At 56.4% G+C, this 24,953-nt stretch overlaps 7 protein-coding genes and 1 non-coding gene across 8 annotated transcripts; 3 read left to right on the top strand and 5 right to left on the bottom strand.

Annotated features, from left to right (window-relative positions):
* Nucleotides 1-394: 394 nt before the first annotated feature.
* Nucleotides 395-5,056, top strand: F5Z01DRAFT_743850 (Indigoidine synthase A like protein-domain-containing protein; the record flags this gene model as incomplete). Its single annotated transcript, XM_046266905.1, has 6 exons — nucleotides 395-433; nucleotides 500-793; nucleotides 844-1,520; nucleotides 1,570-1,842; nucleotides 1,900-2,809; nucleotides 3,095-5,056. 6 exons carry the CDS (start codon nucleotides 395-397, stop codon nucleotides 4,910-4,912), a joined length of 4,011 nt encoding a protein of 1,336 aa, XP_046117202.1. The 3' UTR covers nucleotides 4,913-5,056.
* Nucleotides 5,057-5,243: 187 nt separating this feature from the next.
* F5Z01DRAFT_t60 lies at nucleotides 5,244-5,351 on the top strand. Its single transcript has one exon. It is a non-coding gene; the product is annotated as a tRNA-Ser (tRNA).
* Nucleotides 5,352-5,573: 222 nt separating this feature from the next.
* Nucleotides 5,574-7,660, bottom strand: F5Z01DRAFT_160851 (Aldehyde/histidinol dehydrogenase). Its single transcript, XM_046257798.1, has 3 exons — nucleotides 7,484-7,660; nucleotides 6,793-7,430; nucleotides 5,574-6,741 (listed from the first exon to the last, which is right to left on the bottom strand). The coding sequence occupies exons 2-3, from the start codon at nucleotides 7,367-7,369 to the stop codon at nucleotides 5,690-5,692; spliced, it is 1,629 nt and encodes a 542-aa protein (XP_046117203.1). The 5' UTR covers nucleotides 7,370-7,430; nucleotides 7,484-7,660; the 3' UTR covers nucleotides 5,574-5,689.
* A 372-nt stretch (nucleotides 7,661-8,032) lies between these two features.
* Nucleotides 8,033-10,100, bottom strand: F5Z01DRAFT_160837 (Calreticulin family-domain-containing protein). The gene is made up of 3 exons (XM_046257797.1): nucleotides 9,833-10,100; nucleotides 9,500-9,782; nucleotides 8,033-9,442 (listed from the first exon to the last, which is right to left on the bottom strand). Exons 1-3 carry the CDS (start codon nucleotides 9,938-9,940, stop codon nucleotides 8,154-8,156), a joined length of 1,680 nt encoding a protein of 559 aa, XP_046117204.1. The 5' UTR covers nucleotides 9,941-10,100; the 3' UTR covers nucleotides 8,033-8,153.
* Nucleotides 10,101-10,719: 619 nt separating this feature from the next.
* On the bottom strand, nucleotides 10,720-12,497 carry F5Z01DRAFT_160907 (uncharacterized protein). Its single transcript, XM_046257799.1, has 2 exons — nucleotides 11,529-12,497; nucleotides 10,720-11,471 (listed from the first exon to the last, which is right to left on the bottom strand). Exons 1-2 carry the CDS (start codon nucleotides 12,168-12,170, stop codon nucleotides 10,896-10,898), a joined length of 1,218 nt encoding a protein of 405 aa, XP_046117205.1. The 5' UTR covers nucleotides 12,171-12,497; the 3' UTR covers nucleotides 10,720-10,895.
* Nucleotides 12,498-13,843: 1,346 nt separating this feature from the next.
* On the bottom strand, nucleotides 13,844-17,878 carry F5Z01DRAFT_623910 (ABC multidrug transporter Mdr1; the record flags this gene model as incomplete). Its single annotated transcript, XM_046261348.1, has 1 exon — nucleotides 13,844-17,878. The coding sequence occupies one exon, from the start codon at nucleotides 17,876-17,878 to the stop codon at nucleotides 13,844-13,846; it is 4,035 nt and encodes a 1,344-aa protein (XP_046117206.1).
* A 2,848-nt stretch (nucleotides 17,879-20,726) lies between these two features.
* F5Z01DRAFT_161022 (uncharacterized protein) lies at nucleotides 20,727-22,266 on the top strand. Its single transcript, XM_046257801.1, has one exon. The coding sequence runs from the start codon at nucleotides 20,982-20,984 to the stop codon at nucleotides 21,957-21,959; it is 978 nt and encodes a 325-aa protein (XP_046117207.1). The 5' UTR covers nucleotides 20,727-20,981; the 3' UTR covers nucleotides 21,960-22,266.
* F5Z01DRAFT_160943 (RING-12 protein) lies at nucleotides 22,266-24,615 on the bottom strand. Its single transcript, XM_046257800.1, has 3 exons — nucleotides 24,385-24,615; nucleotides 24,274-24,334; nucleotides 22,266-24,218 (listed from the first exon to the last, which is right to left on the bottom strand). The coding sequence occupies exons 1-3, from the start codon at nucleotides 24,496-24,498 to the stop codon at nucleotides 22,573-22,575; spliced, it is 1,821 nt and encodes a 606-aa protein (XP_046117208.1). The 5' UTR covers nucleotides 24,499-24,615; the 3' UTR covers nucleotides 22,266-22,572.
* Nucleotides 24,616-24,953: the final 338 nt, after the last annotated feature.

Here is a 24,953-nt window from a genome sequence, read left to right on the forward strand (position 1 = left end):
GCGGTACGATGCCTCAGCTGCTGCATCAGTACATGCGGAAGCGACGATTCTTGCACGTTGACATATGCTGAGAAGCGAAAGATGATTGAACTTGCACCTCAATGGCAAGGAGTGAGTGAAGTGGAAGTGGAGGGTGTCCGAGAACCGGCAGGCGCCGACACGCGACCGTGGAACGCGCTTTCCACTTTTGAGTCTCGGGAACTTCAGCTCACGTTAGTCGCAGCCTGAACCTCCTCACTTCTCTCCACACATCTCCCGAACGCACACTCCAGCCACAGTGATCTCATCGTTGATAGCCTATCCGAATTGCTCTGCGCAGCATCCTGGTGCTTGAAGCAGGCTGAGAACCTGCACTGAGTGTCTCGCATCCGGCCCCCCGACAAGCACTGCGATCATGAGCTGCCAGCGAGTGTTCACGCCTCTGAGGAGGCAAGTGCCCCGATCTCTTCGATCAGCTTGCCAGCAGTCTAGATGCTTCAGTCTGGGTGGTCAATCGCAGTCTCAGGGGTTTCCGGACGGTCTGCATGTCTCCAAGGAGATCAGGCAGGCAATCGCCGACAGGCAGCCTGTGGTGGCGCTGGAGTCGACAATCTACACGCACGGAGCTATGGGAAAGGATCTCGCCTATGAACACGAAGAGCTGATCCGGAGCTATGGTGGCATCCCCGCTATCATTGCCATCGTTGACGGCGTACCTACCGTTGGTGTGTCGCCGAGCGAGATCGTACAGATGATTGAGGCGGGCAATGCCGTCAAAGTGTCAAGGAGGGATGTGTCGTATCTCGTGGGGATGGTAGGCTTGCCTGTACCCGAGTTGCCTCTTCAACGCTGATCAGTCTCCAGGGCCTAGCTGGGCGTAAGATCCATGGTGGCACCACAATCTCAGGCACCATGCTTCTCGCTCGTCTGGCCGGCATCCGCGTCTTCGGAACTGGCGGCTTGGGTGGCGTCCACCGCGGCGGCGAGAACACAATGGATGTCTCGGCTGATCTCACAGAGCTGGGACGCACCAGGGTCGCCGTTGTAGCAAGCGGATGCAAAGGGTTCCTCGACATCCCGCGGACGCTCGAGTTCCTCGAGACGCAGGGCTGTCTCGTTTCGACCTTTGCCGACGGACGGAGCAAGGACATTGACTTCCCCGGGTTCTGGGCACGCAACAGCGGCACACCGAGTCCCTCAGTCGTCAACACGGAGCGCGAGGCGGCGGCTATGATTCTGAGCCAAGAGAGACTGAACATTGAGTCTGGTCTTCTCTTTGCCAACCCAGTCCCCGAAGAATACGGTATCCCGCTGCCTGAGATCCGCGCCGCCATTGAGCAAGCAGTCACCGAGGCGGATGAGAAGGGCTTCACTGGCAGCAAAAACACACCGTACGTTCTCGGGAGGCTGAAGGAGCTGACGGGCAACAAGGCGGTCGTGGCCAACATAGCGCTTGTCAAGTCGAATCTCATCAGGGCGGCCAATGTCGCCGTTGAGCTGGCGCGCTTGGAAGACCCGTCGTTCCAGCCCACTGCGAGCCAGTAAGTGCGCGGGTGGTTGCAGAGTTGGGTAGATCTAATTTGTAGATAGACAATCGACACCATCTGCACCAGTCCCTGCCCATGCCCCGATCCCAAGTGACCCTTCCTCTGACATTCTCGTTGCTGGCTCGGTGGCCGTCGACCTGAGCTGCGATTACACACCATCTTCCAAGAGCGAAATTGCACCACAACTGCATACCTCCAACCCGGCAGCTATCCGGCAATCTGTAGGTGGCGTCGGACACAATGTCGCGCTCGCTGCCCATCGTGCCAGCGGAGACAAGTCTCGTGTCAAGCTGGCCAGTCTCATTGCCAACGATACGTAAGTCACATAGTCCCGTCTACGGAGTAGAGGATGGTGTACTGACAGACTCTCTAGCTGGGGCTCTACAATCCTGTCATCCCTCGAGTCCGAGGGCCTCGATCCGGTCTTGGTGTCCAAGCTTCAAGACACACAGACGTACCGCACAGCCCAATATGTCGCCATTAACGATGGCAAGAAAGATCTCGTCATGGCCATGGCCGACATGGACATTTTCAACTACGACGCCGACCCTGATTTGCTCAAGCGTGTCCTAGAGCAAAGCCGACCAAATTGGCTTGTTGTCGACGGCAACTGGAGCGAGACCAACATCAAGACACTCGTCAAAGCAGGAGCGAAAGGCGAGTGCAATATCGTGTTTGAGCCGGTGTCGGTGGAGAAATCGCGACGACTCTTCGGTCTCACGAATGGAGCTCCCGCGCTCACCGTCTTCCCCCAGTCGAGTATGGACCTCGCCTCGCCCAACACGTATGAGCTGGCGGCCATGTATGAGCAGGCCAAGCAGCGAGGGTACTTTGACACCAATGAATGGTTCGGCGTCATCGACGCGTTCGGCATGCGTGGTGCGAGGGAGAAGTTTGTGTACATGACCTCGCGCGAGCTGACTGATGCTGGCATCCCGGTCCAGATGGTGCAGCTTCTACCGTACATACCCACGATTGCCACCAAGCTGGGACCCAAAGGCGTGTTGCTGGCCACCCTCCTTAGACCAGAGGATCCTCGTCTGTGGGCAACGGAGGAGCGGCAGCACATCCTCGCGCGCGCAGTGGACCATCCCACCATTGGTGGCATCTACATGCGCCTATACCCGGCCGTCGAGAATGTCGAAGACGTGGTGTCTGTCAATGGCGCAGGCGACACGTTCCTGGGCGTTCTGGTGTCAGGACTTGCGCAGGGGGCGAGAGTCGACAAGATGATTGATGTCGCGCAGCAAGGCGCTGTCATGTCGTTGCGCTCGGCGGAGGCGGTCAGTCCCGACTTGCACCAAATACAAGACAGGATCTCGCAAGTAGTCAGGGCATCCTCATGAGTCTATTAGAAGCGAGAGACTGCATTGATTTGCCATGGAAAATAATGTATATACAATATAGAGAGTTGGATGTACTTACAGCCTCGCCATGATAGCTGTATCTGATTGGCTAATTGTATCCAATGTGTCCCCACCATGGCGGGGCGCCGCTGCAAGGCTGAAGTCGCTGCAAGAGAGAAGAAAAAAAATAAATTCCCAGGCGTCGTGCTCTGACTCTGTGAGCCTCCGCCTAATTATCCACCACGCATCAACCTTCAATCACCTCCCACCATGGCACCGCGCAAAGCCGACGATGACGACATGTCAAGCGAGACATCGGTCTCTGGCAGCGAATTCTCCGGTTTCGAGTCGGATGAAGCCACCTCCAAGGTGCCCCGCGGCGGTATCTTTGAGAAGGACTCGGACGAGGAAGAGCTCGAGCGCCTTGTTCTAGGCAACAAGGCCGGATTCAAGGACTCGCTCTTCCAGTACAATGGCGCTGAGGCGGACCATCAAGATGAAGACGGCGACATTGACCTCGCGGACGAGGTGAACGAACTGGAGGACGTTGCCGATGCAGATCTCTTTGCGTTCGACACAGGCCCATCCGGCGCGAAACCTGCCCCCGCTGTGACAAAGGAACGCACGACTGGCCCCGATCCGGCCGTGTGGGAGGATAGCGACGACGACAGGCTTGCCATATCCCTCGCGAACACGAACCGTCTCCGGAAACTGAGGATATCCGAGGCAGAGGACGTGGTCAGCGGCACAGAATACTCTCGACGACTACGCCAGCAATATCTCCGATTGAACCCGCAGCCGGCCTGGGCGACAGCATCTCAAGGACGGCCGTCCAAGGGCAGGAGAAAATCGGCCGCTACATCTGATTCTTCGGCCAGCGACGCCGACGACTCAGACGTCGAGGCTCAGCCGCTGGAGAAGTTCTTGCGGGATGTCAACAAACTGTCAGAATCCGGTATGGCCTCAGGGCAAGGCAAGAGGAGACTGAAGCCCGAGACGCTGGACATTCAGCGCACGAGGGAGATTCCCGACCGCCACAGAGCGCCGGCCGACTGCCTTTCCTTCCACCCCGAGTTCCCCGTCCTCCTCTCCTCCAGCAAGGCGGGCGTGCTGTACCTGCACCATATTGCGCCCGAGGCCCACCCGACACCGAACCCGCAGTTGACGTCTGTGCAAGTCAAGCAGGTGGACGTGCGACGGGCCGAATTCATGTACCCCAAGGGCGACAAGATCTTCTTTGCCGGGCGGCGGCGGTACTTTCACCACTGGGATCTGCCCTCGGGCGTGGTGCAGAAGACGTCGCAGATCCAGGGCCACGGGCTGGAGCACAAGACCATGGAGCACTTCAAGATGAGCCCTTGCGGACGGTACATGGCGCTCAAGGCGTCGACGAAGAAGAGCGGCGGCATTGTGAGCATCATCAGCACGGGCTCGATGCAGTGGATCGCGTCGGCGAGGATGACGAGCCAGGATGGTATCGCGGACTACGCCTGGTGGCGGAGCGGTGAGGGGCTGAGCGTTCTGGGCCGGGACGGACAGGTGGGCGAGTACAGCGTGGAGAGCAAGAAGTTCCTCGGGATATGGCACGACGACGGCTCCGTCGGGGGCACCGTCATCGCGCTGGGTGGTCGCGGCGGACCGCATGCACTAGGTGAGGATCGCTGGGTCGCCGTGGGCTCCAACACGGGCATCACCAACATCTACGAACGCTCTACGCTCATCGACAAGAAGAAGAACATCGACGACGACGACGTCGCCCTGCACGAGGACCCCACGCCCACCCGTGTGTTCGAGCAGCTCATCACGCCCATCACCACACTCACATTCAGCCCGGACGGCCAGCTGCTGGCGTTTGCGTCGGTGCACAAAAAGGACGCGCTCAAGCTGGCGCATCTGCCCACGTGCACCGTGTACAGGAACTGGCCGACGGAGCAGACGCCGCTGGGCCGGATCTCGAGCGTCGCGTTTGGAAGGGGCAGCGACCTGTTGGCGGTGGGCAACGACGGTGGCCGGATTCGCATGTGGAATATCCTGAGCTGAGCTGTAGTGAAATAGAGATGTAATTACGACGGCGTGTGAATTCGGCCTTAGCGTGCTGTGATGCCTGTCGCGCTGGTGAAGATGGGTTGCACCGCAAATACATAACTCGAATCCCCTTCACGAGGACGCAACATCCAAGTGAACAGACGTGATGATCTTCATCCAAGCTTGAGTGATTAAAAATCTCATCGTATCGTCAATTCAAGGCAATCCACTAATGAAGATTGGTAGAAAGGGTGAAGATAAAGGTGAAGGTTAGGTTTAGGCAAGGGGTATGTATAGTAAAATAGACTAGGTATTTTCACATTACAACACGTTATGTCATCTTACAGGCATGGTGCCAGAGTGGTTAATGGGTATGACTCGAAGACTTCTATCATATGCAGTCATCAGTAATCATATGGCTTCGGCCGCAGCGGTTCAAATCCGCTCCATGTCGGAAAATACATCAAGGTGTCTATCCACATATAACATGTCTACCATGTATATCTAATTTTTGCCTTTTGTCTCTTCGGTCCTCTGTCACTTTAACGATACGAACATGATGATTTTTTTTTCTTATTGAATGATGCATGATGTCTTCTACGCGCTGAGGAGATGGACTTGACACGGTTGCTTCTAGGGGTCTGGAGGTAAGGCCACCTTAACATACGGACCAGGACGCTGCATGATGAATTACGGGCACTTGGCTCAAAGGCTTCCTGCTGCATGGGTACACTTAATGCTGACATTGTAAATAAATCTCGTTGACCGCCACGCATCCCATCAGCCTCCCTACTACAACGTGGGCATGTGCACGCTCGCCTTCTTCGCCACCGCATCCGCGCCCGACCACATAGCCGTTACCGTCTTGAGCTGTGTGTAAAAGTTGATGCCAGGCTTGCCGTAGAAAGTGCTGGCGCCGCCACCGGCGACGCTGGCCTTGTTGCCGGTGAAGCTGAACATGGGCAACGGCACGGGGATGGGCACGTTGATGCCAATTTGCCCAGCCTCAATGTTGCGACGGAAGGTCTCGGCCGTGGCGCCGGAGCGCGTGAAGATGGCCGTGCCGTTTCCGTACTCGTTCTTGTTGATCAGTTCAATCGCATCGTCAATCGTGTCCACATTCAGGCAGACCAGGACCGGCCCAAAGATCTCCTCCTTGTAGCAGGTCATGTCCGGGGTGACGTTGGAGATGATGGTAGGGCTGACCCAGTTGCCGTTGGGGTACTTGGAAGGACCCTTGCCACGGCCGTCCAGGAGGATAGTGGCACCCTCCTGCTCGGCGGTCGAGATGAGGTGCTCGATGCGCTGCTTGCTCTGGGGGGAGATGACGGGACCGAGGTCAGCGCCCTCCTCGAAGCCACCGTTGACCTGCAGCTCCCTGGCGCGGTCGGCGACCTCGGACAGCCATTCCTTGGTCTCGCCAACCATGACCAGAGTGCTGAGGGCCATGCAGCGTTGACCGGCAGCACCGAAAGCGGCGCCCACCACACTGTTGAGGAAGTGGTTCTTGTTGGCGTCAGGCAGCACGGCGGCGTGGTTCTTGGCGCCTAGGTTGGCCTGGACGCGCTTGCCGTTGGCTGAGCCGCGCGAGAAGATGTACTCGCCGGCCTTGTTGCCACCAACAAAACTGATGGCCTTGATCGCGGGCTCGTCGAGGATGAAGTCGACGGTGCGGTGGGCACCGTGGATAATGTTCACCACGCCGGCGGGGAAGCCAGCCTTCTGCACAAGCTCGGCGAGAATCATGGCACAGCCAGGGTCGCGCTCAGAGGGCTTGAGGATGAGTGTGTTGCCGGTGACTGTGGCGATGGGGATGCACCACAGGGGAATCATAGCAGGGAAGTCTGATCAAGATTAGCAACAGCGTCTCCGTCTGAGGTGGCGATGCGACTCACTAAAGGGACAGATGGCAGCCGTGACACCCAATGGCTCACGGTACGTGCGTGTCTCCATATCCTTGGCCACCTCGAGCACCTCACCCTTGAGCAGCTCGGGCGCCCCGCACGCGGCCTCAGCGACTTGCAGACCGCGGAGGACGTCACCCTTGGCATCCGCAAAGGTCTTGCCCTGCTCCAGGGTGATGCTGGCGGCCAGGCGGTCCATGTTGTCCTTGATGAGCTGCACGAAGCGGAACATGATCTGCTGGCGGGCCAGGACGGTGGTGTCCCGCCACCCCTTGAACGCCTTCTCCGCGCTGGCCACGGCCGCCTTCATCTCCTCGTCCGTCATTTGGGGCACGCGGGTGACGAGGTTGTTGGTCGCCGGGTCGGGGAGGTCGATGAACTTGTCCGTCGTGGACTGGACGAACTGGTTGTCGAGGAAGTAGGGGGTGTTGCCGACCTTCTCAATCTTCTCGTGAGTCGTGGGATAGGCAGGGGCGGCAGCGACAGCGTCCGCGGTCGCGGGCTTCAATTGCTGCGCCGTGGCGTGTATCCTCCTGGCGGCGACGGCCGCATGGCCCTTGGAAGCCATGGTGGGAATCGACGGGCGAGGGGCAGCAGCCGACGCTCGACCAGCGGTAGCTGTGACGACGCTACGCGAGATGAGCCTACGCATGATTGAGCGACAGAGGAAAAGGCAGAATACTTGCGAGGAGAAGAGAAGGAAACGTCCGTCGTAGGGCAAGGTAGGGTAGGGTGAAGTAGGGAAGTGCTCCCTCGGATATGAGGCCGACTTATACCGTGGGTGTGTGGAGGTGGAGGCTGGCTGGACCGGCTTGCTAAGGCTGTTCGTTCGTGACTTCCCTTCTGCCGACTCTCGGTTGGAGAAGGCCTTCCCCGCGATCGGGACCCTCCTTACCTAATCAAAACTATGCCGATGCCGCTGCTTGCCGCGACAGCACCTGATGAATTTCAATGCGATTTACCGAGGGAAAGGTTAGGCGGGCATGTATTTCAGCAGAGGCGAGTCAGCGACGTCGCAACGGTGTTTGTTCAACGGAGACAGAACAGCGAGAAAGCCTCGACAAAATTAAACAATGATCATCGTCCCTTTGGAAATAATACTGGAAATTGACACAGACTATAACTTGCTGTTGCTAACGCCGAACTTACACCAATGCACACACCCCCAGGCAGTCCTCCTTGCTTTCAAGCCATCTTGACTTGACATGACTTGCCTTGCGTTGTCGTTCATACTTATTGACGGACTGGCCTGTCTGGACTGACTGGCGCTCATGTCCACCCATCCAGTCTCAGGTCTTTGCCTAGTAGGCTTCCTCATCCTCCTCCGAATCCTCCACGGTACGCTCGTCTTCCTATGACTGGCTGCGGGTGGTGCGCTTGTTGACCTCGCCCTTGACCTTCTCGGCGCCGGTGGCGGTAGCCTCGGCCGTCTTGTTCTTGACATCCTTCACCTGCTCCTTGGCCTTGGCGGCCGTCTGTTGGGCGGCAGGAGAGGCAGTCAGGGCGCTCACAATGACGGCGACGAGGCCGAGGAGGGTTACAACGACCGCGCCAAGACCAGCGGCGACTTCGGGCACAAACTTGACGGCCTCAATGGGGTCCTTCTGGGCAATGGTCATGAAGAGGTCAAACTTCTCCTGGACGTAGAGGACAGGATCGTCGAGGAAGTTGAGGTCGAGAGGCGACTTGGGCTTGTCCTCCTTCTTGGGCTTCTCGGCGTCAAGGAGGCTCTTCTCCACGGGATGCTTGACGTGGAAGGTCTCGTCGGCGAACTTCTCGGCCTCCTCAATCGAGTGACCAATGTAGATATTGTCAAAGAGGATATCGCTCTGCATGGTCCAGATCTCGAAGCCAATGGCACCCATGGGCTCAAAGTTGGCAGGTGTCTTGTCGTTGAAGTAGTCGGGGTTCTTGATCTTGCGAGGCGCCCAGACACCCTTGTAGGCGGGGTTGTCGACGTAGGGCGCCGTCCACTTGCCCTTGTACGCGGGGTTCTTCATCATCGGCCTCTCCCAGGGACCGCAGCCAGAGGCCTCGGCGCACTTGGGGTTGGGCACGGTGGGGGGAATCCAGTCGCCGTCCTCATCGTCGTCCCAGTCCGCGGGCTTCACGGCATCCGGGTCAGGGACGACGCGAGGCTCGTCGACCAGCCAGTCGGCGGGCTGCTCGGCCGCCTCATCGGGGATCTCAAAGGGCGCCTCCTCGTCCCAGTCCTCAGGCTTGGTGGCCTCGGGGTCGGGGATGCGGGCCTGGTCGACCCAGTCCTCGGGCTTGGTGTCGTTGGGGTCGTCAATCTCCTCGGGCGGGTTGACGGCGGGCTGGAAGTCCTCCAGGAGAGAACCTGTCTTGACCTCCTTGCCATTCTGGCGGATAGCGTAGGTGTTGTCGGGGTTGACAATCAGGGTGTAGAGCTCGGTGCTCTTGACAATCTTGGCCGTGGGCGGCGACTTGAGGTGCTTCTCCTCGTACTCGCCCGTCTTGGGGTTCTTGTGGTTGAAGATGAAGTGCACCTTGTTGGTGTGACCACACTTGTCGGGACCGAACATGATCACGTAGGGCGTCGTGTTGGCAAACTCCTCCTGGTGGAGCGCCTTGTTGTCGCGCAGTAGCTTCATGTAAGCACCGCCACATTCGAGGCCATCTGGAAGTCGTTAGCGAGGTGGACATGGCGCAGCTCCGGCAAACAAGCAAATCTTACTCTGAAGCTTGACCTCGTACTGGACAACCAGGGTCTTGTCCTTGTTGTCGATGGCCTTGGGGAATTTGGCCGAGATGGCGTGGTGAGCAGCGGGGTTCTTGACGACAAGACCCTTATCGCCGTCGATGCCCTTGTACTTGACGGGTTCCTCGACCGCCCATTCGCCTACGTACGCCCATTCTTCCTCGTCGCCAGCGGTGTCCTTCTTGGCGCTGGACACCTTCCAGCGCGATTCCCAGTCATCGGTGAACTGCTCGAGGAAGTCGGCCTTGACGGATGTGGGCTACGACTTGTCAGTGAATGTGACCGATAGACTGTCAACGTGTGCCTTACGGTGAACTTGGGCAGCTCAATGTCGACAGAGGCGTCAGCCTCGTCAGCAAGGGCAACGCCAGAAAGCATGGCCGCCGTAGCGGCCGCAGCCATGGGGTTGAACTTCATGGTGGCTCGATCAGGAAGATGTCAATCAATTGACCGTTTGGATGTATGCAGAGGGCTGGGTCTTGAGGGGGGGAAGGAGAAGAGATGGTGGCGGGCGGGTGAGAGGGAGGATTTATCGCAAGCCGGAAGGACACGCTGGAGCTTGACGCTCGGATTCGGGGTTCACAATGCGGGGGCCACTGCAAGGCGCTGGAGCTGCCAGCCACGAGCACTAGCCACACTTCTGCAGCGTAACTTTGGGAAGCAGGAATTAAGTTAGCAAGCCACACCCATTATCCATAAGTAGATACTACTAAGTAGGTACGTATATAAGTCGCTGGCACGGAACTCAATTAACAAGCTAGCAGCAACGTTGGCGCCTGTCGCAGGGGTCTAGCCGCTTAACATACCTTAGTATGAGTGAAAGATGTCCTAGTCTAGAGCATATGAAGGTAGTACTAGCACCAGGGAGTCCTGTTTGACAAGTTCCAGGCGACAACGCAAACAAGGCGCTGGTTTGTAGCGTGCTTGGCTTCGCTTCGTACCCTCAGTGCTACACGCGCACATATTGTGACACCACAAGGCCCAGTCCAATTGCGTCTTGTTGCTCACAGGCCAGAGCATTGAGCCTCGCTGTGAGCCAAGTGGTTTCCCTCACACGATCACTTGCACTAATAAGAAACAAGGGAAGCTCATGACTGAAATCATCATATTATAAGTGTATATTAATCCAGCGCTCTTCAAGTATAAAAATCTGTCATAAAAAAGCTCGCTCAATCAAATTTTGTCCATTATTACGCCACGCTTTTGGTCTGATCCTGAGGGTGCCTTTCCCCCCCTTCCTCGACTGCGTGCGCATCATTAGTACCCCAAAGAAAAAAGGTCGTGTCGCCAGAATGCGAGTATCGTCAACAAAATCGGGAAAGACAGGGTATCATGGCAAAGACGATGCTGCATCAGGCTCCCGTCCTCCCGCTCAAAACAGCAAGAGCATACCCAGGCCGAGCATGGCGAGGGGAGCCAGAGCCGCAGGGGCAGCATGCGAGACGGCTTCGGGCAACGTGCCGTTGACCCAATCAGGGTCACATAGATTGTTGACGATCCGCGCGGCCTCTTCGTATGTTTTTGAGATGGGTAGACTGCGATCTGCTGCTGCCGCGTGGAAGATGTCGAGTGTCTCCTGGTTGCACCAGCTGCAGGTAGGGTTCGAGGAAGCTGGCAAGGATAGATTGTATGGAAGAGAGTAAAGATAACGGTCAGAGGTGTTTGTGTGGTTTGTGAGGGCGCCCGCATAGCAGTACTGGTCGGTGTCCGGGTCTTGGAGGCAGGTAGCAGCGTACATGACCTCGTAGTTGATGAGGCCGTAGTAGGCGTCGATGACGACCGTGACTCCCTGCTTATACTCCTCCTGGCAGTTCTCCTTGGCGGTCAGGTTGCGGGCGGCGGTGTTCATAAAGGCGCCGCACGAGTCCACGTCTGCGCCACAGGAAGCATCCAGGACGCGGACCATGCTGGTCAGTTGACGTCGAGCCTCAAAGAAGCTGTCCGATTTCTAACGTTGCTGTCAGTGCCGATTACACACCCCAATATGACTGTGGCAAGAGCTTACCGTCACCAGCATCGACAAGGGAAAGCAATCGTTGAATGTCGGGCTGCTGAGTAGTCGGCTGATATAGTCCGGGCAGCTGTCGTCGCCGTCGGCAGTTCTGAATTCCGACGCGGCCGTTCCGTCAAAAGGCGTGGGCAAAGGCGAATCGGGGTCAATGGATGTTGGTGACGCCGAGGACGCAACGGACAAGGGGCGTGTAGCGATGTCATCAGGGTCCGCCGACACGATCTTCGTAGGTGCCACTGATTTGGTCTCTTTGTCACTCTCGTCCTCGTCGTCATCGGCAGTTTTGGTTTCCTCGTCGCTCTTCGTGTCATCACTCGTCTTTTTCTCCTTGCCCGAATTGGTCTCTTTGTCCTCATCCGTATCCTCGTCCTCCTTCGCGTCCTCCTTGTCCGCCCTCCTGTGCATGTGTTTGTACTCGTGTCGCACACGCAGCTCTTGTGCGTCCATGGTCGCAGCCTCGGTGACGATTGCTGCATGTACATCTGATAGCTGCGCAGGAGGCGCTGTAATATGGGCGGGCAATAAAAGTCCATCCGTGGCCCTCACCGGCGAAGCCAGAGCGGCGACCACGGCAAAGGCACCCAAGACCAGATGAGCCACGTTTGGCCGGCAGCGCTGTCTCAGGTGGCCCGCCATGATTGTCGCAGGCAGCACGGACTATCGGAACGTAGGCTGGGTGAGACAAGATGGGCCGGTGTCGACCGCGATGGCGGGGAGGAAAGACACAGTGTCTCGATGGCGCCAGAATCTGCTGTTCGACCGAGGGGGGTTCAGTGGCGTCGTCGAGCTGGGTTTCGTTGCCGTCGGCGGTGGTGGTGGTGTTGTTGCTACTGATGCTGCAGTACACAGTAAGGAGGGCGCGATTCCTCCTGGCCGCGCAGAAAACGCGTGTTTCAAACGAGTGACAGCGGCGAAGACGCAGAGTCTTCAGCCTTGGTGAAAACGACCGACAGAGTTGGGCTGGTAAAGAATGGATTTGCTGCGCCGAAAGAGGAGGAATCAAGACGACTAGACACGGACTCAGCAAGACAAGACAAGGCCAGGGGATAACAGACTGTCGACGCGGGTACCTGAGGAATTGGCCGGAGCGGTCTGGTCGAGACTGTGCCGCTACGGTAGCTTACCAGCATTACCTGCAATAGCCTTAGCTGGTCACTCGGGGATGGGCCGCTTTGGGTGTGCCTGGCGGGTGTGATGGGTGGTCACTGGCACTGTGGTGGGTGGGTGCGCTGTCAGCGACTGGATGGACTGAACCTGAGCTGACTGGACTGGACCTGAACCAGCCTGAACCAGCACTCCAGCGTGGGCTGGCGGCGGTGGTGGTGAGATTGACCCCTGTCACTTGATTGTTGATGAGCACGCGAGAGCCAAGGCCTTTGGAGAGACTTCACCAGACTCTCGTGGCGCTCTCCTCATACTGTGGTGCGACAAGTGTACATTCACTGCTGCTGGTCATGACTATACTATGCCCAAGTCCTCAGATTGGCAGCAATCACCTTGCCTTGAACTTTGAAGACATGAACCATGTTGCACGGCAGTTATGGAGGCCGCCTCTGTTCTCAACCTTGTCTGTAGAGAATGCAGGTCATGCTGTGGGTCAGGGCTGATGATACATCGATAATCGAATACGACCCTTGCAGTGCGGGAGTTTCCTCCTCGCTGCGCAAGTTCTGCTATTCATACGTATCCAGGCCATGGCGTTGGGTGATCAGGCCGACAGGGTCCAGTCTTCTACATACAGTGGCTGCAGCATTTCTCATGATCGAGGTATTATTCTGTTCGTGAACTGTGAGCTTATTACGATCCATCACCACCAACGGAGGTTTTCTTTAATTAAGCCCCACGATGGACGCTGCGGGGCCAGCCAACCACACTCAATCCTCACTGGAGTTCTCCCCTGCATTAGCCAGTTCTCGAACCTCCAAGATGCCAAGACGGGCCCCCAATTCACATGCAATGGTCGCCAAAAGCGAATCTTGTTGCCAAATCGAGCCACCACCGTCCTGCGCCTCAACTGGACTACCGCCGTATGGATCGAGGCTAATCACGGTCATCGTCAAGCCTCAACGGGGAAGATGCAGGATCACTGTATCGTTTGCAAAGCGGTCATGTCTTCCATAAGTACTCTTCATGATTGATTGACCTGCTAGACTCCTAATATCTCTAATAATCCGTCTCTCATGCAAACATGGCCGGCACAGTGCTCGGCTGGATATCCAAAATAATCAATGTAAATCGTAAATGGCCAACAGTAATGACAGCATAGGAAACGCGAGGTGTGTAAAGATTAATGACGAACGGAGAACCGCTTATTTCTTGTCCATGCTCTGCAAGCGAACAAGCTCTGCGTAGCGACCGTTCATGGCCATGAGCTCGCTGTGTGTCCCCGACTCGACGATGCGGCCAGCGTCAAACACATGGATGGCATCGGCGTTCTGAATCGTCGACAGACGATGCGCAATTGTCACGGTGGTGCGACCCTTGGCAGCCTTGTCCAGGGCAGCCTGCACAACGTGCTCGGATTCAGAGTCGAGTGCAGAGGTCGCCTCGTCGAGCAGGAGGATCTTGGGCTGGCGGACGAGGGCACGCGCAATGGCGATGCGCTGCTTCTGACCACCAGACAGGAGACCACCCTTGTTACCGACAACCGTGTTGAAGCCATCGGGCAAGGAGCAGATGAAGTCGTAGATGTTGGCCTCGCGGCACGCAACCTCGACGGCCTCGTCCGACACCTCGTCAAGAGGGCTTCCCATCACAATGTTGTCGCGGATTGAACCCTGGTACAAGGTAGGTTCCTGCGACACGAGAGAAATGTGCGAGCGGTAGTCATTGACGTTGACCTGGCTGACATCATGGCCGTCGACCAAGAGCTGGCCAACCAGGGGGTCGTAGAAGCGCTCGAGGAGACCAATTGTCGTGGACTTGCCACAGCCCGAGGCTCCAACAAGAGCGACGTACTGACCGGGCTCGACCTTGAGGTTGAGACCACGGAGCACAGGCTGCTCAGGACGGGTAGGGTAGCGGAAGTGGACGTTGCGGAACTCAATGTGTCCCTGTACACGCGACAGGGGCTTGCCGGTTGGCTCCCAGGTATCAATGGCGGGCTTGCGCTCAAAAAGTCGCTTGAGCTGGGCGGCGGAACTCTTGGCCTTGGTCATGTCGGGGGCGAACGAGAAGAAGGTACCAGCAGACTGGGCACCAAAGATGATACCCATGAAACAGACGAAGAACTGGAACATGTCATACTCGTATGAGGCGAGGAGACGACCACCATACCAGAAGCCGAGGCCGAAACACAAGAAAATGACCGATTGGGAGGCAGCGAACAATGTCGACGACTTGAGAACAGAGTGGAGCGACTTGCGTTGCTGCTCTTCGAGTGACTTGGTGTACGCCTCCACGACCTGGGCCTCGCGAGTCAGGGAAGCAACGGTCTTCATCGACGAGATGTTCTCGGCGGCGAACGAGGCCGACTCGGCGTAAGCTCCCTCAGCACGCTTCTGGTAGTTGGACAGCATCCAAGAGCGGAAGAAACCGCAAGCCAGCACAACAGGAACCGCGCACAAGCAAACGAGGGCAAGCTTCCAACCAATCGCCAGGGAGACAGCCAGACCAGCGACAATGTTCGTGACCGAGATCAGAAGAGTACCGAGAGTGACGCCCGAAATGCCAGCAATCTGGGTCGTCTCAACCGACAGGAAAGCTGTCAAGGCACCCGAGTTGTTGGCGTCCTTGTCGAACCAGCCAACATCCTGACGCATGATGGAGGTGAAGCACTGGTGACGGACACGACGAACCAAAAGCTCAGAGCAGATGGCGAATGCGTAACCCTGCACAGCGTAGGCAAGGAACTGGACGAGACCAAGCATCAAGAACATGAGCGACCAGAAGTCAGACCGATCCTTGAGCATCCATCGCTGCTCATCGGTGACGGCAGGCATGGGGGAGAGGACGGTGATCTGCTTAGCGAAGAAGACGGACTGCGTGGGGTTGGCGCCACCAGCGATGATCGAGAAGAAGATACCAATCAGCATCCAGTGCAGTTCGGTCTTGTTGAACGAAGCGGTGAACTTGAGGAGAGTCCACAGTGAGTAGTTGGGCTCCTCCTCGGTGATGGGGCCACGTTCAGCCAAGGCCATGCTGGCAACAGACTTGCGATCACCAAACACACTCTTGCGGATGGAAGAACGGCGGAGGCGGGCAGAGAGGTTGTCGGCGGCAGCAGAGGGGTTGGTGTAGAAACCACCGACGTTCTTGAAGCGAGACATGCGGCGGATGAGCATCTCCTCTTCCTCGTCAAGGGGCTCGTCGAGAGCTTCACTCTGCTGCTGCGCAATGTCCTCAATCTGCTGGGCGGTAACAAGCTTGTGGTAGGCGCCATGCTTCTTGAGAAGTTCCATGTGGGTGCCCTGTTCAACAATCTTGCCCTGGTTCATGACGACAATGTTCGCGGCGTCGCGAATGGTCGACAAGCGGTGGGCAATGGTGATGGTTGTACGGCCTTCCGACGCGTTCTCCAGAGCAGCCTGTACCACGCCCTCTGACTTGGTATCCAGGGCAGAAGTGGCCTCATCGAGAAGCAGAATCTTAGGGTTGGACACGATAGCACGGGCAATGGCAATACGCTGCTTTTGACCGCCGGAGAGGAGGAACCCGCGCGATCCAACGTTGGTCTCGTAGCTCTCGGGAAGCTGGGTGATGAACTCGTGGGCATTGGCCTGCTTGGCAGCGTCTGTGATGAGCTCGCGCTGGCGGGACTCAACCGCATTCTCATACTCAGTACCAATGAGACCATAGCGGATGTTCTCGTAGATGGATACTGCGAACAAGGAAGGCTCTTGTCCGACAAGGGCAACCTGCTGACGAAGCCAGCGGAGGTTGAGGGAGTTGACATCATAGCCGTCGAGAAGGACACGTCCAGCAACTGGGTCATAGAAACGCTCGACAAGGCCAACAATGGTACTCTTTCCGGAGCCAGAGGCACCGACCAAGGCAGTGACCTTACCAGCAGGAATGTCAAGCGTAACGTCGTCCATAACAGTCACCTCGGGACGTGAGGGGTAGATGTGCTTGATGTTCTCGAGACGGAGGTGGCCCTTGAGGTTGGGAATCTTGTCGCCCTCCTCGGTCGCGCTGTCCAAGGGCGAAACACGCTCAATTGTGTTGATCATCTTGGAGGCAGCAGCAATAGCCGTGGTGAAGGCCTGCACATAAGGTCCGATGGTGCCCATGTTAGAGGAAGCGACCATGACCGCCATCAGGGTGTTGATGGTATCGGGAAGGGGAAGCTCCTGTCGGGCCAAGAACGTGGAGCCTTGCCAGAAAGCAAGACCATAGTTCAGGTAAAGGATGGACATCATGCCAGCAAGCATAAAGGCAACAGCCAGCTTGAGCTTGATACCCCACTTCTGCGATGTAGCCAGGTGGCTGTCATACTGCTGGGCGAGACGATCTTGGGTACCAAACGCCATGGCGATGCGGATGGATGAGAGAACCTCGTCAGCCAAGCTACCGCCCTGCGCGAAAGCAACCATGGTGGGAGTGGCGTACTTGCCCATGAATCGTGTGGCAATGCTGGTGTTGATGGTGAGGGCAACGACGGTAGCCGAGAGGATCAGTGTCAGCTTCCACGACTTGATGAAGCCGATGAGGAAACCGGTCAGGAAGGTAGCGATGGCGGAAATGAAGAGGCCGACCTTCTCGGAGATACCATCCTGGATCGTGGTGGCGTCGGCAGTGATACGCGTCGTCACCTCGCCAGCGCCAAGCTTGTCGAAGAAACCAATGTTCTGGCGCATGCAGGATTCAAGGTACCGTTGGCGGATCTTGGAGCTAATGTGCTCTCCAACGTAGATGAAACCAACCGTTGAGATATAGGTCGCGACAAAGGTTCCAATCGCGAGGTAGACGAAGTAGAGGACGTAGGTAACCATCTCATGGTTGAATTCGTCCTGGGTCAGGACCTTGAGGAAGAGGTAGTCCTGGAAGATGCCTTGTAGACCGGCGAAGATAATGGTCATACAGGGCAGCGCGGCACCGGACGCTGCAGAGCAGATGGCCGCAGCGGCCATGATCAGGAGATCGTTGCGAGTGGCATAGCTGTACAGCTTACCCAGGCCATGCTTGAGATCGGGGGTATCGAGTTGTCGTCGGAGAATCTCAGCCTCGTGCTCTGGCAGAAGACTCATGGGGTCGGTGGCCTCCGCCTTGCCGCCGGCGGCAGGGCTGGGGGCCTCTGTCTTCTTCTCAAACTCTGGCGATGCGCCATTGGCGTCAAGGGTGCTGGCGCTGGAGGCACGCGAGTGTAGCGAGCGGCGCCCACCCTTCTCGGGATCGTAAGCCATGGCGAGCAGTTCGCCTTGAGGGCGGGTGTCGAAAAGTTTGGTCTTGCCGGGTCTTTCCCTTGACTTTGTTCCTTCTTATACAGTTGTTTTTCAGAGTTTTGTTTGAAACGCTTGTGCTCTTCCTCTCGCAGAGACGAAAGAGACTCCTTCACGAGCAAAGATTGCAATGCCTAATAGTAGCAGTGAGTGGGGTGTGAAGTAAAAGGAATGATCAACCCTCTAGGTTGTCGACAGAACTTGAAATGCTATAAAGATGGAAGAATTTGTACAGTAACCAGGGAAACAGAGATGGAAGAGATGAAGAGTATAGAAGCAATCGCGGATCAGTGGGGGGAGGAAAGGGTAGTAAAGGACTTTGAGAGGCGACAGGCAATTCTCCCCGTGTGTGCAAGGGGTGGTCAGCCGTGTCATCGCCTTCTGCAAAGACAGTATGAGGCATCGTCACAAAGGAGGGCATGATTGTCGGTGCCGAAGGATGAGTATCGGTGGACCAACATTACCTCATGTTGCCTCCACTCCTCGCTGTTGAGACCCTGCCTCCTGAAAGGGTCTCGCAGAGTCATGATCGACATCAGCCGCAGTACCTGTACCTGCGTTCGTGCTGCTTAGGCTTAGGTTTTGCTTGTGAAGGCACCTCATCCCATCCTCGAGACGCAGGACCCGCTGCAACAGACATGCAGGTAGGCCATGGGCTGGCGCCTCGTTGTTCGTGATCCTTCAGAGCGACCCTTCCTGCAGAGGAGCCGTGCCGCAGCTGTCTCGACAGGATCAGCTCCTCAGCATCTCATAGAGTTGGGTTTGGTGATCAGTGCGTGACTAGAGCACTCACGCTCTGCCATGCTGGGTGCTTGAGAGATGGCCACCGGTCACGTCTGAAAGCCTGGAAGACAGCTGCTGAGTGCCGTCGCAGCACGCGTCAAGCAGGCAGAGAACACAACGGCCAGCGTCGTCAGTCGGGCCAGTCAGCGGCATCGAGCAACCCGCCCGAGCGAACCTCCGCTGTCGTTCGGGGCCTCAGCCAAGCCATGACGATCGGGGCACGTTTAGGGCTGGAGAGATGCGGGTGAGTGGACTCAGGGTCCATGCGCAGTGGGAGATCTATCACTTCGGGGACGGGACCAACACCACCACAAGTTGCATCATCGCCCGAACCGGACTAGCCTGGGGATAGCTGAGTAAGACGAAGTCGAGGCTTCACCGACATGTATTTATACCTTAGATACCTGGTAGTATCCATCATTTGTTTGCGAATATTCTCAACCATTGAGAGAGATTTGATTGATAGACGATTTTCTCTCGCGACGCATCGCGAGCAGCTAGTAACTGAAGACGCCCAAAAGCAGCTCATCGTTAAGTGAGTCCGCAACCTGCTAATTATGGCATCATAGCCTTCAGCCTCGAATCCTTCAACAGCGAGTGCCGTGTTGGCAGTGATCGTCGGGCATCTGGGGTCCGGACCCTGCGCCTACGACTACATAACGCCTTTGTGACTTTTCGAGTACCCCGTACGTACGGATACTGTAATATCACTTGATATGCCTACGAGCCGCCGCATTTGGAATCCTGGTGGTAATAAGGTGACGATGATTGCTCCGACGCAGCATCGTGGAGGGCTTCCAGCAAGAACCGGGGGCACCTTCAAGTTAGGTCTGAGGTCTTGAAAAGACTATATGTGCAGTAACTACGCTATCTATGTAGTTTGTAGTGAGCGTGAGACAGCCCCCGGCATGGTCAGCACTGAAAATGTCGTCTTGCAGATGCACAAGCTTCTGCTTGAAACACTGACCACGCGTCGGCGGCAACGAGATCGACGCGGCTTGCTTCTGCTGCAGAACAGGCTGTGGTCTTACTCTAGACGCAAGTCGAGATCCCTGAGGAGAGTTGTTTACAGCAAGGATATGCGTGACAATATGCATTCTTGCTGATCGCAGCTGTTGTCAAGGACCGGGCGAGTGTTGATCACTTCAGGCCTAAAACAAGTCGACGCTGTGAGGAAGATGTTCGTCTTGCAGCGTAGAGACGGCGTACCCGATACTGATCAGAGATCCGTGTCAGTATTTGAACACGAGGTCGGTTTGAAGCAGCATTCTAATTCCCGATTATCAAAGTAAATTCCCATGTTCTCAACTGATCATCTTTTGTTGAGCGTACGCTCAGCTCACACAGCAAACACGCAGATTCAAAAACTTGTCTCCCCAGCAACACGGTATTTCGGGCCTAAGAAGCATCTCAAATTCACCCGAGCAGATTATACTTCAAGTACCTCACCTGATAACTCAACTAATAAGATTTTTGCACCAAGTCAACCGTGACAATGCTAGCTGGATCAGTCTACAGGGTAGCCAGGGACTTCGCGTGCCTTCAAGTGGGATCCTGTCTGTCCACTGAGGATGACGCACGCTGGCGGGCACAGCTCGTAAAACTTTCCTTTCCTGACCTCGAAGGCTCGAAAAGCCTCTTCTCTACCGGCTCTCGTCCCTGCGTGCATTAAGGGTATCGGATAATTTCCGACACCTGACCCTCGACAGAGCTTTGAGTACCATCCGTGCGTGCCATGCCATGTGGCTAAGCTGAGAGAATCTCGCAGCATCATACGCGGGAAGGATTCAACAGGATGACAAGATGAGAAGCCAGTTAGACGCCTTTGGCCAAGATACAGAGGCTGAATAAGACAGCGTCATCGGGCTGGAGACCCCTGGTTGCTCGACGTCCGTTGGGGACCGGAGGGTGCAGCCGGCCTAAAATAAATGTCTGCTTGCTTCCACCGCTGTTCAACATGCGCTCAGCAATCTTGGAAGCATAGAGGTGAAGAAGAAAAAAAGTCCGTCAGATTATTAGCCAAGCTACGACATCAACTTAAAGCAATGGCTCGGGTGCATCCGCGCGCTAATGAAGAATGAAGACACTGTGGTTCCGGCCAGGTGGCCTCTCTCTTTCACTACCTATCACTATCGCTACCGGCACGTGCCCTCACTGGCGTGCGTCCAGATTCCGATGTGCAACATGATGACCACGTTTGTCGAATCCCGCTCCACTCCGCTCAGCGCCCTCTCTATGCATCACGACTTTCCACAGCCTAGATAATCGTCTACAGTAGCACACTATGCAGCTCGCGAGTCTTGTCGCTGCGCTATTCTGCCTCGCGCCAGCCGACGCCGCCAGCAAACCCAAGGCCGCCATCCTCCTATCCCAGGTCCAATCTCTCACCCTCCGAGGTCATGGCGCCCAAACCACGCACCGGCGCGTGCCCTCTGCACCCCAGTTGAAATGCCTTTCCCACCCGTCTCTCTGCGCCCTCGTCGAGCCACATCTCGATGTCATGCGCTGCCAGAACATGGGCTCGTCCTACGATGAGGCCAACGTCGAGTGGTCTTGCACCGCCACCCTACCGGATGAGGTCCGGCTGGGGAGTACAGACGTCATCTGCGAGGGCTACGCGAGCTCAGACGACGAGTACGTGCTCAAGGGCTCGTGTGGCGTGGAGTACCGCGTGGCCTTGACAGAGGCTGGCGAGGCGCGCTATCCAGACTTGGTGAACAAGATGCAGCGGGGAATCACGGGGCCTAGCAATATGTTTGGCTATCTGTTCTGCCTCCTCTTTGTAGGTATCGTATGCTGGATGTTTTACAAGGCATGGACCAACACCAATGCCCGTATGGGCAACACCACCCGGCGAAGACAGCGCAGGGCCGGAAGACGTTTTGGAGGAGGAGGTGGAGGCTGGGGTGGTGATGACGATTATGGACCAGGCGGCGGTGGTGGTGGGTTCGGCGCAGACACGGACAGCGACGCGCCTCCTCCGTACCCAGGATCGAGCAGCAGAAAGTCGGCGCCGAGTGGTCGACAGCAGCAGGGGGAAGGCTGGCGGCCTGGGTTCTGGACAGGTCTGGCCGCGGGCGGTGCCGCAGCTTATGCCGCGAGGGGATCCTCGTCTAGGAACAACAACAACAACAACAGGCGGCAAGGTGGTGGCTTCTTTGGAGGCGGCGGCTCATCGTCCTCCTACGCCTCTGGTTCCAGGAGTGGTCCCTCTGGGTCGACGCACGAAAGCACTGGGTTTGGAAGCACCAGCCGTCGGTAGGCATGTAACACGCGCCATGTGAGTACTTGCAAGATCTTAGGACTTGTTTGTAGCATTGAGCAAGTACTTAGTGCACGCATATCCCGCTATATGTGAACCGATGACTGCAGCAGCTGTCACGCGGTCAAGTCCATGCCAAGAATATCCAACACCGCCAACTCCGGACCCGCCAACCCTCTCCCATATTGTGTTACGCCGGTAGCAAAGCGCTTATATACAAGGCGACTCGGGCCTCAACACGGCCGTCGTCCACGCATGGTGGTACATGAAAAGCAAAGAGCTCTTCCTCTTCTAAGAAACCATTGTTGGCTTGTTCACCCCGGCATCAGCAACGTCCCGGCACTGTACCCTCAGGGCTGCCTGTCGGTAAAAGCCGCGTCGAGGCTGATCGTGAGCGGAATCCACGTCGTGAACCGGGTCATCAGATGTGAACTGCCATCACGTCCATCTTGTCAAAGGCCCGTGAGCAAGTTGGGCATTTGCGCATGCGGTTGCTGATTCGGCTCTCAATGCACCCGCTGCAGAAGAGATGTCCGCAAGTCTTCAAGGCCGTGTTCTTGAAATTTTGACGGCAAATGGAGCAAAGCGCAAACGTCTATATCACCTGTTAGCATCATGTTGGGCCATTCCTATCGCGGGATCGACTCACCCTTAGCATGTCCTCCTCTTCCGAAGAGTTGCTCAGTGCCTTGCTCTTCCAGCTGTCGCGGTCCTTCTGCATGTTGTCGAGTCGCACCTTGAATTTCTCCACCTCGGCTTCTTGAGCCACGCTCCGCTCCCGGAAGGTGGCTGTGGAGGCGTCTTTGGATTTAACCATGCTCGTCAACTCTGCCACTTGCTTCGCGAGCGACTCGCTTCTGCGTGTGCTCTCCATGCCCGCCGTTTCGAGCCGCTTGTTCTCCGTGGTCAGGGCTGCGTTCGTTTGCTTCAAGTCGAACAATTGCTTCTCGAGGTTGTTGAGCAGTGTTCGGTTCTGTGACTCGACATCCTTCAGTTGCGCAATGATTTCCGCGCTCTTGCTGCTTTGTAGTCTCAGAGAGCGTATCTCGTTGTTCCTGGTATCAGCATCCTTGCGCGCTGCAAAGTACTTCTGGTCGGCTTTGCTTTTCTCGGCAATGAGCAGCGCCACGCGCTCCTCCAGTGCGGCAAAGTCCATCACCTTCTTCTGTGCCAAATCCTTCATCTTCTTGTATGCCTTCTCGATGGAAGGGAGCTCCTGGTTGATCGACTGGAAGTCCAATTGCAATTTCTTGAAACGCGTCCTCAGCTCCTCCTCGGACACGTCATCGATATTATCAGCTCCTGACATGTCGGCATCCACATTCTCCTTGAGGCGCGCATTCTCTGACTCCAGAGCGGATATGCGATCGTCTTTTGCGGCGGCGAGCTCTTTGAGCTGATCAAGAGCGGCCCGTTCTTGCTCCATGTTCGCTTTGCGCTGCGTGCATTCTGCCATGTATTCGTCTCGTGACGATCGTACACGGGCCAGATCTTGGTCGCGTGCCACAATATCTGTTTCCAGATCTTGCGTTATTTGGTTGGCGTCGGCCTCAAGCTGCGTGCGGAAGGCTGATCGCTCAGCTTGTAGCTTCTCGGCCTCCTCGCGCAGTTGTCGGTTCGTGGCTTCGAGGTTGTTTACTCGGTTGATCAGCTCTTCGCTCTGTGCCTTGAACTGCTTGAAGACATCCGATCGAATGAAATCCTCGTCTGTCCAGGTGTCACGCTTTGCTTTCAACGCCGAGTTCTCCTCTTGTGCGGCCTTGACTTCCGTCAGGAGACTCTCGATTTGCTCCTTGTGCTTCGTCGCCGCTGCAGTCGATTCTTCGTATTTGAGCAAGAGCTCGCTGGTGTTCCCGTTGTTGGCCTCTTTGGAATCCGCAGCCTCCCCTGCCCCTGGAGCGGGCGTCGTCGCGTTTGCAAACGCCTGCTGTTCCAATTTCTGCACTTGTACGCTGCGCGCACGATCCAGCTTTTTCTCTGCTTTGAAGTACCTCAAAGTCGCGACGTTGAGCTGTTCGGAGAGCTTATCTTTCTCACTGTTCAAGCGATCGAGCTTCAATAAGAATTCCTTCTGCGAGGCTAGTAGCGCGTTGATCTTGGACTCCAGCTGCGCGGCCTCTGGAGATATTTCTGTGCGACTCGTGGCCAATTTGTTGAGAAGGCTTTCGGCTTTCGTTTTGATGGTCTTGCCTTTGTCCTGAAGATGAGTCTGGAATTCCTGCAGATCTTTGAACGTCACACTTGACAAGTATGGGGGACCTAAATAGATCAGTACTTGTTTATTAAACCGGAAAGCGTAAAATCTATCGCATACCATCTTCGCTCGTTGCATCTGGAATCTGCGAGTTCGCAATGACTTCGAGTTCTTCTAGGACCTGTCCCTTGTCAATTCCACTCCGCCCGTAATCGGGTAGAGGTGACTCACCTGAAGCCACCACGCGTCGACAATGCGAATATGATCGTCATGGTGAACAGAGCGTTTGTGGAGTTCCTCAAGGCGCGATTCCGCTGTCGTAGCCCTGCGGCTGTATTCTTGCATCTGACGGTAGATGGCTCCTTTGGCGTAAGCCTACACTGATAGTCAGCACGGGCCTCAAACTGACCAGAGCGAACGAGCAGTATCGCAGAGAGAAAGGGACGAGGTTGAACGCGTGATTGATGCCGGTCTAGCCGTGCTGTTGTGTGTTCATTCGTAACTGAGCGGGTATGCCGACGCGCAACGCGCGGGTTTGCCCGCCACTGTTGGTGGCAGCGAGATAACGACGAGTGTTTGATGATAAGGGTTTGTGACTTGAGGTGCCAGTTGAAGAAAGACGCGCGCGCTGACCGACCAAGTGGGCACGCGAAGGGATCATGCAACACGTACCTCAACCCAGCCTTCTTCTTTCATCTCAAAGGCATCGTCCTTCCCTTTGGAGCCATTGACTGCGACCCTCTTGCTGGGAGGCGCCAACTCATCAGCCGCGCTATTCGCGGGTCTCTTTCTGTCCTCCA

Source organism: Emericellopsis atlantica (assembly GCF_019669845.1).
Source record: "Emericellopsis atlantica unplaced genomic scaffold F5Z01scaffold_17, whole genome shotgun sequence".
NCBI classification, from domain to species: domain Eukaryota; kingdom Fungi; phylum Ascomycota; class Sordariomycetes; order Hypocreales; family Bionectriaceae; genus Emericellopsis; species Emericellopsis atlantica.